The sequence below is a fragment of the Peromyscus maniculatus genome, chromosome X (genome assembly GCF_049852395.1).
Source record: "Peromyscus maniculatus bairdii isolate BWxNUB_F1_BW_parent chromosome X, HU_Pman_BW_mat_3.1, whole genome shotgun sequence".
Taxonomy (NCBI): domain Eukaryota; kingdom Metazoa; phylum Chordata; class Mammalia; order Rodentia; family Cricetidae; genus Peromyscus; species Peromyscus maniculatus.
Genome location: NC_134875.1, coordinates 22,908,065 through 22,921,924, shown reverse-complemented (window position 1 = coordinate 22,921,924; position 13,860 = coordinate 22,908,065). Strand labels below are relative to the sequence as shown.

Sequence of the window (13,860 nt, the reverse complement as noted above, 5' to 3'; positions counted from 1 at the left end):
CAGTAAGTTTGAGTCATATTTTCTGAGTGTTTTTCTGTTGTTTCCAAGAGGGCAAGATGTATTTTTTGTTTGTTTTTTTGAGACAGGGTTTCTCTGTGTAGCTTTGGAGCCTTTCCTGGAACTCACTTTGTAGCCGAGGCTGGCCGTGAACTCACAGAGATCCGCCTTCCTCTGCCTCCCGAGTGCTGGGATTAAAGGCGTGCACCACTGCCCAGCAAGATGTATTTTGTATTTGCCAAACAATGAGATCTCTCTCTCCCCCTCCTTCCCTCCTACACACACACACACAGCCATTCCTCTAGTAGATACTGTTATTAACTCATTAAACCCTTTCACTATGTAAATAAACATTCTTTCAACACAAAATGGGAAGTTGAATTGTATGTGGCATCATCTAAACTTACTTTATTATTGGTTCTATTTTCACAAGTTACACTTTATATTTCATGTAAACTTTTAGGTTTCTAAATGTCTAATTCAAGTTTAAAGGTGCAAATCAATTCTTTGCAGTTTTTACTTTTATCCAAATAATAGGTGCTCGCCCATTTAAAAATAATATACAATCTACCTTACGAAATTTTTGTCTATTTTGCTTTGCAATCCCCTTTCTGACAATCCCTTCCATATTTTTTTCTTAAATGCAGAGTCAGTGAAGTGTTTGAAAGAAAATTACTTTATAAATAACTTGGTAAAATTCAGCTCCTTCACATGCTGCTAACTTTGGAGAAGTCAGGTCTGCTCCTAAGGCTTTTATTCTGCCTCATACTTCAAACTCCAAGGGTTTTTCAAATACTCAACTTGCTTTTATTCTCTTTTTGGGGGGGAGGGGTGGTGGTGAGGGTAAGCCTGCCAGCTGGTGAAAAGCCAAAGTTGTCCAGTCAGACCTGAATGGAAAAATCTATGATTTGTTTATTTCATAGTTCAAGTTCAAAAGCAAGAGACAATTTAAATAATAAAAGGGTAACAGAGGAAAAATGTAAAGAAAGAAAACAAATCAGTAAGCGTCCAGAAAAACCTTCAAGAATATTTAATTTGGAAAATGTTATTGGTTTGGAGGACTTGACTGAAAGAAAACAGCTGGGCAGAGTTCAAGGTTTTAAATTAAAAACAATCTAACAAGGTCTACAGGGATAAATCTTTGAGCCATATTTTAGAGACCAGATTCATTTCTACCAAGTAAAAGTAATAGCAGTCTAAGCTAAAAAGGAAATTCCTCACAACTGAGGTACTTACTAACTATCAGCACATTTTCCAAGTTCTCACAAGGCAGCCCAGCTATTTACAATCTATTTTTCCTCGTATATAAATGGAGCTATGTTTCCTGTGATTTGCTTAAAAAAAAAAAACCACTTATACACACCAGCCAGAATATGCCTATTTTATTAACATCGTGCTTTAATAAATAACTGGCTACTTCTAATAAAATTAAGCCTCTGTTTACAACAGCCCCCAATATTCCATTTTGACCATTCTGCAGAATTTGGTGTAAAAAGTTAAGTGAAATGTAGACCCTGAGCTATCAAGTAATTGTGTTTCAATATAAAAATAGAGCTTTCCTCTTACAACTGAAGATTGAACAGTAACATGGAACAACTTGTCTGTGGGCTTCTGGTTCTGTAGAATTCAGAGATCTTACTGACTTTTAGAGCAGGAAGAAACGTGCATGGTGGTAGTCTTTCTCAAGCTCTTTCAGAACTCATTTTGAAATGATCTGCTACATTCTCTAGATTTTCTGACTGGTCATTTGGACACAAGAAAAGGGCTTCCAAGGGGGCAAGGCAGTGGACAAGTCTTTGGCCTGGGACAAGTTAGGGCTTTGCCAGTTCACCCATGTGGCTAGCGGTCACCAAGGAGATGTGGTCTTCTCAGCTCTATCTACTCGCATTCCTCCCACAAAAAATACAATACAAAAATCTAGACAGCCAGCTCTCCTCTCGTGGGCTCCTTTGGTAGGATGGAGAGCAAATGGCTGCAAACCACTCTGGGTCCTTCATTTAACTGCTCCAAAGTGAGTGGCGAGGAAAATCAATCAAATGAGATAACCTTACACTCGCTTTTAAAAACCGGAGTCTAAAAAAATGCAAATATATACACACAGACAAAAACTCTGCTTGAGCGAGTGGTGACAGCTATTCCCTGAGCCCAGGCTGTACCCCAGTTCTGGCTAGCTGCCAGACAGCTCCCCTTTTATGGCACTCTTCCCAGCGTGGTCAGTGGGTCAGAAATCTGGATCACTCCAACACAGGGGAACAAATGAGATTATTGGTCACCTGCTACCGCCATTGGGATACAATACTAGAGTATCAGCATGGATACAGAAACTGGTACATTGCAGCTTCCTAACTTGCCTGGTTTTTACTATACACCCAAGTCCAAGTGTGTACACGGCATAAGTGGGGCATCCTGAGTACCTTTCATCTTTCAAGGGCAACTACATCAAGAATCTTTATTTTCCTGGATGTGGTACACTTTAAGTATGGGTGGGTTCAAGAAACTGAACTATATGTGAGTTCACTCAATCAAAATGGGTGGTCTGAAGTCTCTCCCTGCACCCAACTATGAGTGAAGTCTAAACTCTCTTCTTGCACTGGTGTTTGAATACAATCTGGCAAGTGGCTTGGAAGCCTGCTTGTGCCTTCACATTCTGGCTAATTGAATACAAACAAACAAAAGAAAGAAAACCCAGTCGCCTCCACTCCTCTCGAGATAAGGCAGCTCAAATAACAGGGATAAATGGAAATTTTACGGCTTGTTGGGCTTTTTCTTTTAATAAGATAACATGATAAATAAACCTGCTTCTGTACATCTATTTAATATTTCAGAAATACGTACATGTTACATGCCAAGAAAGGACCCTGGTTTTCTTGTAAGAAACAAGGTGAGATCATAATTCGAAAGGAAAAACCCCACAAATAAAATGAGAGAGGAAAAAAAAACAGAACAAAACAATCGTGATAAGATCACAATGTACGACTAACTACAGTTCTGTCTCTACACTGTTAGCCACATTTAACACGATTCTGAAGGAGCACGACCAAACTTAAAATCGCAGGAATCCCTGCTGTCCCCTCAAACTGAAGGAGAAAAACAAAGTCAACATTGCTTAAAACCAGTGGCCACATAGTAAAAACTGTACATTGTTGTCCATTCATTGAAAAAGCAAAGTCACTAGGATGGTAAAAAAGTGAGAACGGGTGCCTTTTAACTTTCTGATGATGAACACTTTTACTGAGAGTTTGACAATTATCTCCACTCTCTCTGCACAACGAAGAACAAGAGGCAAAGGACAGTGAGGAGGTAGGGCTTTGCCTCGGCATGGGCACCAGCACTGTCGGCTTTCTCATTGGCACTCTTCCCAGAATGGTCAGTGGCATTGTACTCAATCTCCGAAGGGCACTGCTGATATTCACATCCACTTCCGCTTCCCTCGCCGCTGCTTTCATCACCTACATTGAGAAGAAGAGAACAGAGATCTCATCACACATATCCTCATCAAGTCGGGTAAGAACAAACCCGTGCTTCCAAATGCCAAAGGCTTACTGATATCAAAGAAGTCCACATCATTTCCATTGTAAGCATTCTTCATTTTACTGGTCATAACCCGAAGGGCCATGATTTGACGAAGGATCAGTATATCTGGTTTGCTGGTGTCAACCTGGACTTCTGGGTTGTTGCCCTGGTTGGCTAATCCATTTCCTGTCACTGCAAACAGGTACCTGAAAGGAAGAAATGACCCCATTGAAATGATCAGTAGGTATGTGTAAGAGATCAAAGACTTCCATGAATCTTAGGATCTTCGCTGAGCCTGGTGGACCAGAAGTCCTTCCATTTATAATCAACCCTAATTGCTCCTTACCCTGGGAATGCACAGTTTCTGTGATCTGACCGTGACCCTTTTTGTGGCGATTGTTCTGTGAAAGAAAAACACCCTCTGAACGGGTGCTTATCTCAGTCACAGAGTGTGCCAGGGTGGGACACACCGAATCATCAAGAAAGAGAATGTGACCTTTTGAGAGGTGGTGCTTTAAGAAGGCCAGGACCCTGAGCCAAGGGCCACAGGCACTGAATGTTTTGAACAGCCCTTGGCACTGCAGTAGAACTACTGGCAAGCCTAGTTGTTTCTAAATATCTGGGGGCCTCTTTGAACACTGAAAGGCCGAAGCCCATGCCTAAGGACATCTAGAAACCTTCTGTGTCATCTGTAACACCCGGGAGGGAGCACCGTCTTGGAAGGCCAGCCAGGAAGCCAAGAAGGCAGAGGCTGCTACATTCCTCAGTGGAGGCTGACCTGCTTTTGCCCTTGCCATTCCAGCAGTCGTCCTCATTGCCATTCCCCGCTGCCATCCTCTCATCATTGCAAACAGTGCTTGGGAGAGAGGACCAGAACTTCTTAGCCTGTTTCAGTTTCTCCTTGACATCAGTAACCTAAGAAAGAAAAGGAAAATGGTCCGTCCATGTACAAATGCAAAACTACCATGTGTGATCCATCCCAGCACCCAGCAGGCTGTAAATAACCCCTCACCCTTGCTTCTGTAAGCAACCCTAACCAAACTCACTGCGTCTGTCTGTCTGTCTGTCTGTCTCTTGCTTGCTCACACCCATGCACACACGCACACACGTACCATATTATATCTACGTTTAAAACAAACAACTGGGCTGGAGAGATGGCTCAGTGGTTAAGAATATTTTCTCCTCTTGCAGAGGACCTGAGTTTATTCTTAGTATCCACTCGATAGCTCACAACTAGCTATTAACTTCAGTTTCAGAGGATCTGTGACCTCTACACTTACCAGGTATCCAAGTGGTACACCTGCATACATGCAAGCAAAATGCCCAAACACATGAAATAAAACAATAAAAAACACAAACAAGCCAATAGTGATGTTGACATAAACCCATTGTAGAAAACTAAGCCCAACTCAAACAATTCATGGATGTGCCTTTTGATCATTTCCAAATCTCTCTAGAATTATATGCAACTCATTGTTTCAAGGGAAGGCTGAAGAAAATATGCAGGTTTTATACTCAGAAATAGACAATCTCTCAGAGAAATTAATAGTTCAAGTGCAAATTCTAAAGAAGCTGCCTGGATCCACTGTCTATTTCCTCATGTAACTGCCAACTGAGGTACACCAAGCTCTGTACCCTGTAAACACAGTCTTTTCACCCAGGCTTTTATAGTCTGAATCAAGCATCCATCCCACACAGGAAAACCTCACTGGCATTGTTCTTCCTCCTTTCACATCAGTATCCTATCAGGCTTCCTGCTTGAGGTTCGCTCCTACTATGGTACTAGTACTCCCAGATTGCCATAGCATATTGCCATGTATAATCTGTCTGTATTTTATAATTCTTCTATTCTACCATTATCACCTTTCACCTCACAGAAGCCTAAACCATATGCCACTCTGCCCTCAACCCACTTAACTTTAAAATCCTATATACGAAAATGGAAATTTTTTAAATATTTAAAATACAATGAAGACAAACTGAATCAAGGTTGTCTTACTGCATGAAGACATCTACTTTGAAAAAAAATGATTAGAAAAGAGTAGCCCATGGTAAAGATGTCTCTTCTACCTAAATAAGGACTTACAGAGGTACTTGTTCATTTGCTTATATACAAGGTGGATAGTGATCACATCTGGACATTTTGTATATGGTGCAAATAATGTTTTAAATTTGCATTATTTATCTTATTGGTCAAAAAAGTAAATCCATACATGACCTTAACAAGTTAAATGCTACCATGTGACATCAATTCAGGATTTTAAACCGTTTAGTTGTGAGACTATTTTGGCTCTTACTGAACAAGTTCGATTGCTGCTTCTCTCCCTTTGTTGAGGCCTTTTGAGAGCAAGGCCCTGTCTTACTGTCCTGAGCTTCCCCTCGTGCATAACCTAGTGGCAAGTACCCTAATAGATGCTCAATAAACACACACTGACACTGAAGGGAAGTCTGGAGATGAAACTTGTTACAACCCATTTCCTTGACTGTATAGGAACTTTCTGAAACAGAAAATGAGGCACATTTACTGCCTCCCATATACAACTAGATTAAAAAGTTAAATACCTAAACGACATGCACATGTATGCCTTCCAACTAAAAGCGCATTTTTGAGCAAATGTTTGCAGTTCTTTGCCATTAAACACACCCATTCCTGCTAAAGTGCTCACCAGTCGGTCCAAACTAGTGCCAGCTGCTGTGGTTGGGCGTTGCTCTGGATGATAAGGTCTGAATCGAGCACTGAAGGCACTTTCAGAGATGGAACGAGAAATCCGTCCAGCTGGGAGGGGCTTTGGAGGCCCACAGCCTTGGAAAACCTACAGTGTAAGTGAGTGAGTTTATTAGGGATGTCACATGACAAGCCAAAGGGCATGTCTAGCTGTCCTGCCCAGCATCCTGCATTTGATACCTTCTGAGACACTTGCACACTATTATCCTGCATGTTCATAATAGCATCAGAAATCTTCACATCGATGGGATCCATAACCGACTCAATGTTGAAAGGGCCCTCCAGCCTCTCGGCCACCATCAGCATAGCATCTAATAAGGGTTGGAGAAAGACAATACAGCACAGAGTGTAAACCATTAGTTCAGATTTTACTCTCAGTCTGATTATTTTACTACCTTTCTTTTTTTTCCAGAAGGAGGGGGAACGAGAGAATGCACAGATTTTTTTCAATTTATACATATTTTCTAGCCATTTCCATGATTTTAAATTTTATCTACGCATTATGTATCACTAGCTCGCTAAAGTATGAAGGAGACAGATGAATGCTTCGTTCTGTGGCAAGGAAATTCAATCAGGAATCTTCCATCATTTGGATTATTCACTCCTTCACATGTCAGCCAGCACCCAGCTGACAATCTGGCTGGGGGCAGAGTAACATGCCTGTTCTCTCGGACACTTCCCTGGGATCTTTTCCTTTCAGGTTCTATTTACGAGAGTTGAAAACATAAATCAGTTACAATCCTGGCATACCAATTCTTTTCTTTCATTTCTTTTAATGAGACATTTCAGATCCTTGAGTGCACAGTTGGATAATAGAAATGAAAATGTTCTGGGAATCCTAATGACTTCAAATAAGGAAACTATGAGTTGTGCCGTTTTGAGGTTAAGATAACTCATTTTCAAATGTGAGGGTCTCAACTGATTTAGTAGCAATGTGTATGCTTTTTTGGATTCCAGTGAAAGCATAAGACAACACACAGTATACAAAAATTGTCCAATTGTGCTATATAGCTTCACTGATACCTGCAAGTCACTTTTAGACTGTGGAGGAACCTGTCATTTCCTAGCAAGTGCTGGATTCCTTAAAGAAAACAAGCTGTTCTTTGTTTTCTTGCCATATGTGCTTTTGGGGATTATAAGGTAGTATTTTTTTTGCCTGATAACTTGTACAAAATTAGAAGAATTCTTGAAAGTGAAATCCCCCAAGGAAAAGAAGGATGCATAATTGCTGACATGCAGTAAACTTTTGAAAAGCTTTCTGTAAGTGTCTGTGTGTGTGTGCATGTGGACATGTGCAAAGGAGAGTGGGTGCCTGTGAAGCCACAGTTGTCTGATCCCCTGGAGTTAGAGTTACAGGTGATTGTGAGGTACATGACCTGGGTGAGGGTAATCAATTTGGGTCCTCTGGAGGAGCGATAAGCGCTCGTCACAGCCGAGCTTCAGTAGTTAACTTCTAAATGGGGTTTCCTCCTTTATACTCCAGTGCTAATGAATAACAAGCAAAGGAGTTAGATCCTCACTGTCTACTCCTATAGCTACTCCAATGTCAAGAACTGGAAAAGAGTATTCCTTTGCAGAAGGCTGGCTGTCCCTCTCCGATGCTACCTAAACTTTCTAGTGGGAAAAGGCTTTGACTATCCGCATAAAAATGAAATCAAAGTTGGTCATCAACCTTTTACCTTCCACCTAGAACAAATGCTACACAACATTTTAAAGTGTGAGGCCATTTCTCTAAACTACAATCCAATGCCACCAACAATGAACAGATTGCTGGTAAGTGTGACACTTTAAAGTAATAGCAAATGAAGTTTCAGACTGCATTGTGGTAAGCACCAATAAAATGATGCCTCTAACCTTTAAGTGAAGGCTGAAAGCATGAATATGCTATTGTACTAGAAGAGAGAAACAAATGCTTTTGATGTGCTAGCGAAAGGCGACTTTTGCAAACAAGTGGAGCAAAACGTAAATGTGTTTGTCACTGTCAAAGCATCAGGACCACCACGTACAGAAAGCACATTCCTTCACAAGCCAAGAAATCGCTGACTTCAAATAGAAATATTATGAATAGATAACAAACAACCAAACTTTAGAGGTTTAAACGGCGGTGGTGGGAGTCGTACCTACTTATTCCCCTAGTGGCGAGGAAAAGCAGGCCAAATCGATCGCTAATGTGTTTGTGAAAGACTGAAAGGAAACATAAACCCCAATTCTTCTGGCTGTTTGGCGTCTTTGTAAACTCAGAGCCTCTGGCCATACACAAGGGCCTGGGAATGGAGAGGGAGACCAGGCCTTTGTTGGGGCCGGTGCCATGGCGTTGCGTACTGCACAGCTGAAGAATGCGATGGGGGATGCATTGTGCCTGCGGCTCACAGCCCAAAGCCAACGCTGCCTGGAACCCTGCAGGAAGGCATGACTGGCTACCCGTTGGCCCTTCTTCAGCTGCCACCAGTCCCCCAAAGAAATACCAGGACAAATCCAAAGATGGCTGGTTTGGTGTTCTACTTTTCTTGGGGTTGACAGAAGCCACGATTCTCATATGCATAGGATATCATACTTGCTCCTGCCTCCCACCAGAAACTGGCTGGTGTCTCCGTCAGCAATTCCAATACGAACTTCCCATTGGCAGCAACAGGTGACATTAAAAGGGTTGGCTCTGAGTCAAACGAATGTTAACAGAGGCACAGTATGTGACAGACAAGTTGAACCTAAGAATAATTTATGATTCTCTGAAAACCAGATTCTTTTGGTGGTAATGGAAGGGCAGACATTTTTATAAAGGCGACTTTCTAAAGGTGTTTTCCATATTTGGGCCCAAATTTGGACCCATCCTGATGAAGGCTGATAACACTTGAGCACTTAGAACTTGAGATAGGCAGATGCAGTTGCAGAAACAGGGAGAACCCAGCAGCAAGGCTGACTTGGAGTGGGAGGAGACAAGTGAGGGTAATGGGGATGAGTACAATCAAATACATTATATGCATGCATGAAAATATCATATGAAACCCATTATTATGTATAATTAACATATGCTCATAAGAAACAATGTTGAAAAAGAAGTATTCCCTTCTCACTAGGGAAAGTGATTACTTTTTCATTGTGTCTCCAATAAATAATCAGAAACCCCCATCTCTAGCCTTCCAACCTGACTGAAGAGCTGAAGGCAGTTTCCCAACTTAACCCTAAGATATGATTTTAAAAGGGATGAAACAAATCCTTGACTATTCATAAACTGTGCAGTCATTTAAACAGCAAAGAAAAATTTCTTAGAGAGGGAGAGAATATGAATATTTACAGCACAGGCATGTAATTGGGAATGAATTCTACAACCATGGAGGAGATTAATTAAATCCTTGTAAAAATTCTATGAAAAAGAACAGGAGATTAACATTTCTATTATGTCTGGCCTTTTATATCAGCTTATTAGAAATGAAGAGTAATGTATCCCTTAAAAATGAAGTTTACATACAATTGCATACTATATCACTCCAAAAAGTATCATTTAAAATAGCAGCAGAAAAAAAAATCAACTCCAAAATCCTAACCATTTTCAGTCGGGTTTAATTCTGTCTCTTCACAGATAGCACATGTAATTTAAAAAAAAAAAAAAAAACACTACAAGAACTGCAGCAGCAACTTAAGGCTGAAAACATTAATTAAGCCATCTAGAGTATGGTTTCGATATGGTGTGGATCTGTCAGATCTTAGAAGAGATGGCAAGGAATCTGTAGTTTAATACAAGGATGTGAGAGGGCCTTGGTAGTAGGTGCTACTGGACAGGCTGAAATAACAGAACGTAAGGTGGAATTGCCCCTGCACGGCCCTCAGGGTGTCTGGGTGCGAAGGGAATCAAAGCTCACCGTCACCACACGCCAAACTATTCCCTTGTCCCACAGAAAAGCCTACTATGTGCAAAAGTCAAATAAAAGTCCCACCGTCTTTTTTTCAGAACTAAGTGGAGCCAGCTGTGGTGCAGTGCACCTGTAATCCTAGACATCTGGATTCAGGGGCTGGAGGAAGGTGAGTTGGAGGCCAGCCTGGGCTACATGGCAAGAAAGAAAAACAACAGCCAAATGAAAACTGTAATTTAGGAAGAAAAAGTAAGGGAATCACAAATTCCACAATTGGCTATGGGGAGGGTATGATGGGGGTGGGGGAAATACCATGGTTTTTATTTCCATGGGAATTTTTGATTTCTCCCCTGGTTTCATCCTGGGCATGCCACACCATTTGTGTTTGTGTCCTTATGGTTTTATGTTTCCTCTTTCATGAGATTCTATTTTTCTGTATGGAGAAGATGGTTTTTCCAGGGTTTCCAGCCTTGAGCTATAGGCCACAATTGTGCTTAAGTGCTTAATATTTATATCTTTTTCTTCCAGTTTCTGTGTTTAAGAATTGGTGGGAGCCAATTTACTGATGCACTTTCAAACAGACTTAATATGGCAATTCACTCTCACTCTGTCTAAAATGTATTTTCTTACTCCAATTCCCTCTACTCCAAAAAAATTTAAACCTTCAATAAACAAAATGAAACAAAATAAAGCAAAACCAAGCCAGCAAATTACATGCATGCTCCCATGATGTGAAAGATTTAGCAAAAACTTGGTTCCTATAAAGACATTTCAATCTTGCAATTCTGTAAATGTGACTAGGGGATGGAAGAATGAATTGGTACACTCTAAGCATGTGTGTGTGTTATACCAATGCTAGGCTTTGTGAACCCCAATACCGGCCAGGGAGGTTTTAAGACTGATGTACATGCTGGGTGCTAAAGTAGATGACTGCTGGATGTTTCAATCAGGCTTATGTTTTCCCTGAAATCATAACTGTCCTTCTCAGAACCTAGATAGCTTGTTTACAGTACTGTCTGATTTCTAGTAATGGTTTCTTAAGTGGCAGAAATACTCAACAGTGCTGCTTCCTAAATAATCAGAGAAAGAATCTGTCTACTCACATCATAGCACTCTACCATAGCTAAATCCCCTACAAAAAAAATCCTGTAACTTTCCACATCATAGTTCACCAGATCCAACTATCAAATGGGTATCTGGTCAGTTTGCCAAATATTTGGTTAAAATATAAAAGAAAGAATAGCGTGTGTGGGAGAGAGAGGTGCGTGGGGGGGGGGGAGTGTTTGTGCCAGAGGATAACTTCAAGATCCCTGAGGATGCTCCTGTCACCTTAATTTTTTCGAGACAGGGTCTCTCCCCGGCCTGGAGCATTGCGTTTATGCTAGGCTGATTGCCTCTACTTCCCAAGCCCTTGGATTACCAGAGTACCACCACACCTAGCTTGTCTCTGATTGTAGAGATCAAACAGAGGCCCTTGTTCTAGCAAAACAAGCCCTTTACCAATGGAGCCCTCTGCCCAGCCCAAGAGAGAATCTTCAAAGCTACTTTCACAGCTCTGTGAAGACTGTATATCAGAGTGAACATGAACACAGATCTAGAAGGAGTACTAAAACTGAGCGTTTCACAGAAAATATCAAAAAGATGCCTCCTGCTGCATTCAAAGCTGGTATATCTAACTGTCTTCTGAAATGCCACCATTAGTTCAAGAGGACACTGACTTGCAATGCTGATTTTACTAGCTTTTGAAGTACTGAGTGCAGTACAGGAAGGACTCTGGCAAACATCTCACATTCAGATGAACAGAAAATTTCACAGCTGGCAACGACAACAGTCCTGGTGGCAAGAAGTGGAGTCATCTCTAGGAAAACAAACACATCAATCCCTGGCTTGCTTACCTATGAAATTGTTCCACTCAAAATCGAGGTCTCCCTGGTTGGCCAAACAGCCTCTCATGATGTTTGAGCAGTAGTTGTAGCAGGGCTTCACAGTCACCAGGCCCCGGCAGTGGGAACAGTAGATCATCTTCAGTAGTGCTTGCGTGCACTGTGCTGTGGGGTTCACCTAATGTGTGGCAAGACAGAAAGAAAGCCAGAGTTGGGTTGAAGTCGACACAGCTGGCAGTGGAGGCTCAAGCAGGAGCTCAAGAAGTCAACAGTGCTCTCAATTAGGCTTGCCTCCAGTGGAAGTGAACTGGAGTGAGAAAGACAAGTGGACGACAGGTGCTGGGAAGCTGGAGTTAGAGATGGGCAAGTACGTTGTGTTCTTTATTCATTTGTTGAGTGCTACTGCAGATGGAACTTAAGACTCTGCTGCAATCCCTGCTTTTCAGTACCAGACTGAAACATAGGTACAACTTCTCAAATACCGATTTACAGACTGCCCTTTGCATGTTAACCCCAACTATGTTTTCCAAGGGTACCTGCGCATACTCTGTTCTATGTCCAAAGCTATGCAGAAGGTGAAGATAATACATCCTATAGGGCAAGATATGAGTCGCTTTAAACACTGCAGGGTTTGTGGACAGTCAACTATGGAGTGGTTTTGTATCATGGAAGGGAAGAGATGAGGCTTCTGCTAAATTTTGAAGAAGCTACTGAATTTAAGTGGAGAGGTAAAGGGATCATCCCACGGGCATCAGTGGAATGAACAAACATGTGCACAGCACAGCTTTGTTGTTTTTCTTTCAAATAAGGTAGAGGAGAGACCCTATAGATGAAAGTCTGTCAAGGAGTCACACAGCAAAGATAAAATTCACGACTGAAGTCAGACTGGGCTAGCCACCCGCTACAGAGCAAGGGCATTTACGGTCATCTTTCTAGCTCTGGGGATAAAACTGTTTGGGGTCATTAAAGAGCCAACTCCATCCCATCATTCAGTTCCATCAACAGAAAGGATCCCAGCTAGGTATCACATGCTGGCAGCTAACTCAAAGTTCCTGACTAATTCTCTCTGCCCTCTTTTAGAGCCTTTATCAGAGGATTAGTGCATTCTTCACTATCATCAGCAACTGGTTCAAGCACAGACTTTTAGAAGCAGATACTATGGAAGGGAGCAAATACTGGGATGCAGGGTGGCTGGCAATGCATGTCACCTGCTCTGGTGTGTTACTTTGGATATCACTTATCAACAGTGCCCTTACAAACAGGAAAAGGAAATGGTACTATCAGGCTATTTGTTGTATGTGTGTGTGACATGCGTGGACACACACACACACACACACACACACACACACACACACACACACACCCTTCTCTGGTTTATTCCCAACAGAACTGCAGTGTAAAGGGGGGAAAAGCATGCAACAACAAGGTGGTAACTGTATATACTAAAGTCAACATTCTCTACAAGGAGTTAGGATTTTTCCACAGTTTTAACCAGTCCCAAATGTTTTCCTAAGCATTAAATTAGTCCCTTTAACTGTGTATTAATGTAGAGTAAAACTCTGGCTAACCAATACCTTTGAGGAATGGCCTCTCTGGATAACTAGATTTTCAGGGTAGCTAAAAGTTCATTCCTTTGGAGTCACACATTGTTAGGACTTTGATACTCATTCACCTCTCGTTTTACAGATGAACAAACAGGCCTCAAGAAGGAAGGGTGCCCAAGTCATAGCATCACAGAAGTCTTCATTGGAAGGGGCCTAGCCTAACACCAGTGATGGTGCTCTCACACTGTAGAGATAAGCAAACTGTAGCCAATGAGATTCAACAACCTGCTGACAGCCACCCTCCCCCGTTTGATTCCAGTACCTCACCTTATCGAACACTGTGACACAAA

The 13,860-nt window shown here is 41.7% G+C and overlaps 1 protein-coding gene across 1 annotated transcript in view; it reads right to left on the bottom strand.

Moving 5' to 3' along the window:
• Window positions 1-366: 366 nt before the first annotated feature.
• Window positions 367-13,860, bottom strand: part of Gpc4 (glypican 4) — a 110,998-nt gene continuing 97,504 nt past the window's right edge. The window contains exons 4-9 of the mRNA XM_006996640.4: window positions 11,979-12,144; window positions 6,416-6,546; window positions 6,177-6,323; window positions 4,289-4,425; window positions 3,541-3,716; window positions 367-3,446 (exon numbers count right to left, since the gene is read on the bottom strand). Coding sequence (XP_006996702.1) covers window positions 3,244-3,446; window positions 3,541-3,716; window positions 4,289-4,425; window positions 6,177-6,323; window positions 6,416-6,546; window positions 11,979-12,144 — 960 coding nt within the window. The 3' untranslated portion in view covers window positions 367-3,243. The remainder of the gene's footprint in view (window positions 3,447-3,540; window positions 3,717-4,288; window positions 4,426-6,176; window positions 6,324-6,415; window positions 6,547-11,978; window positions 12,145-13,860) is intronic.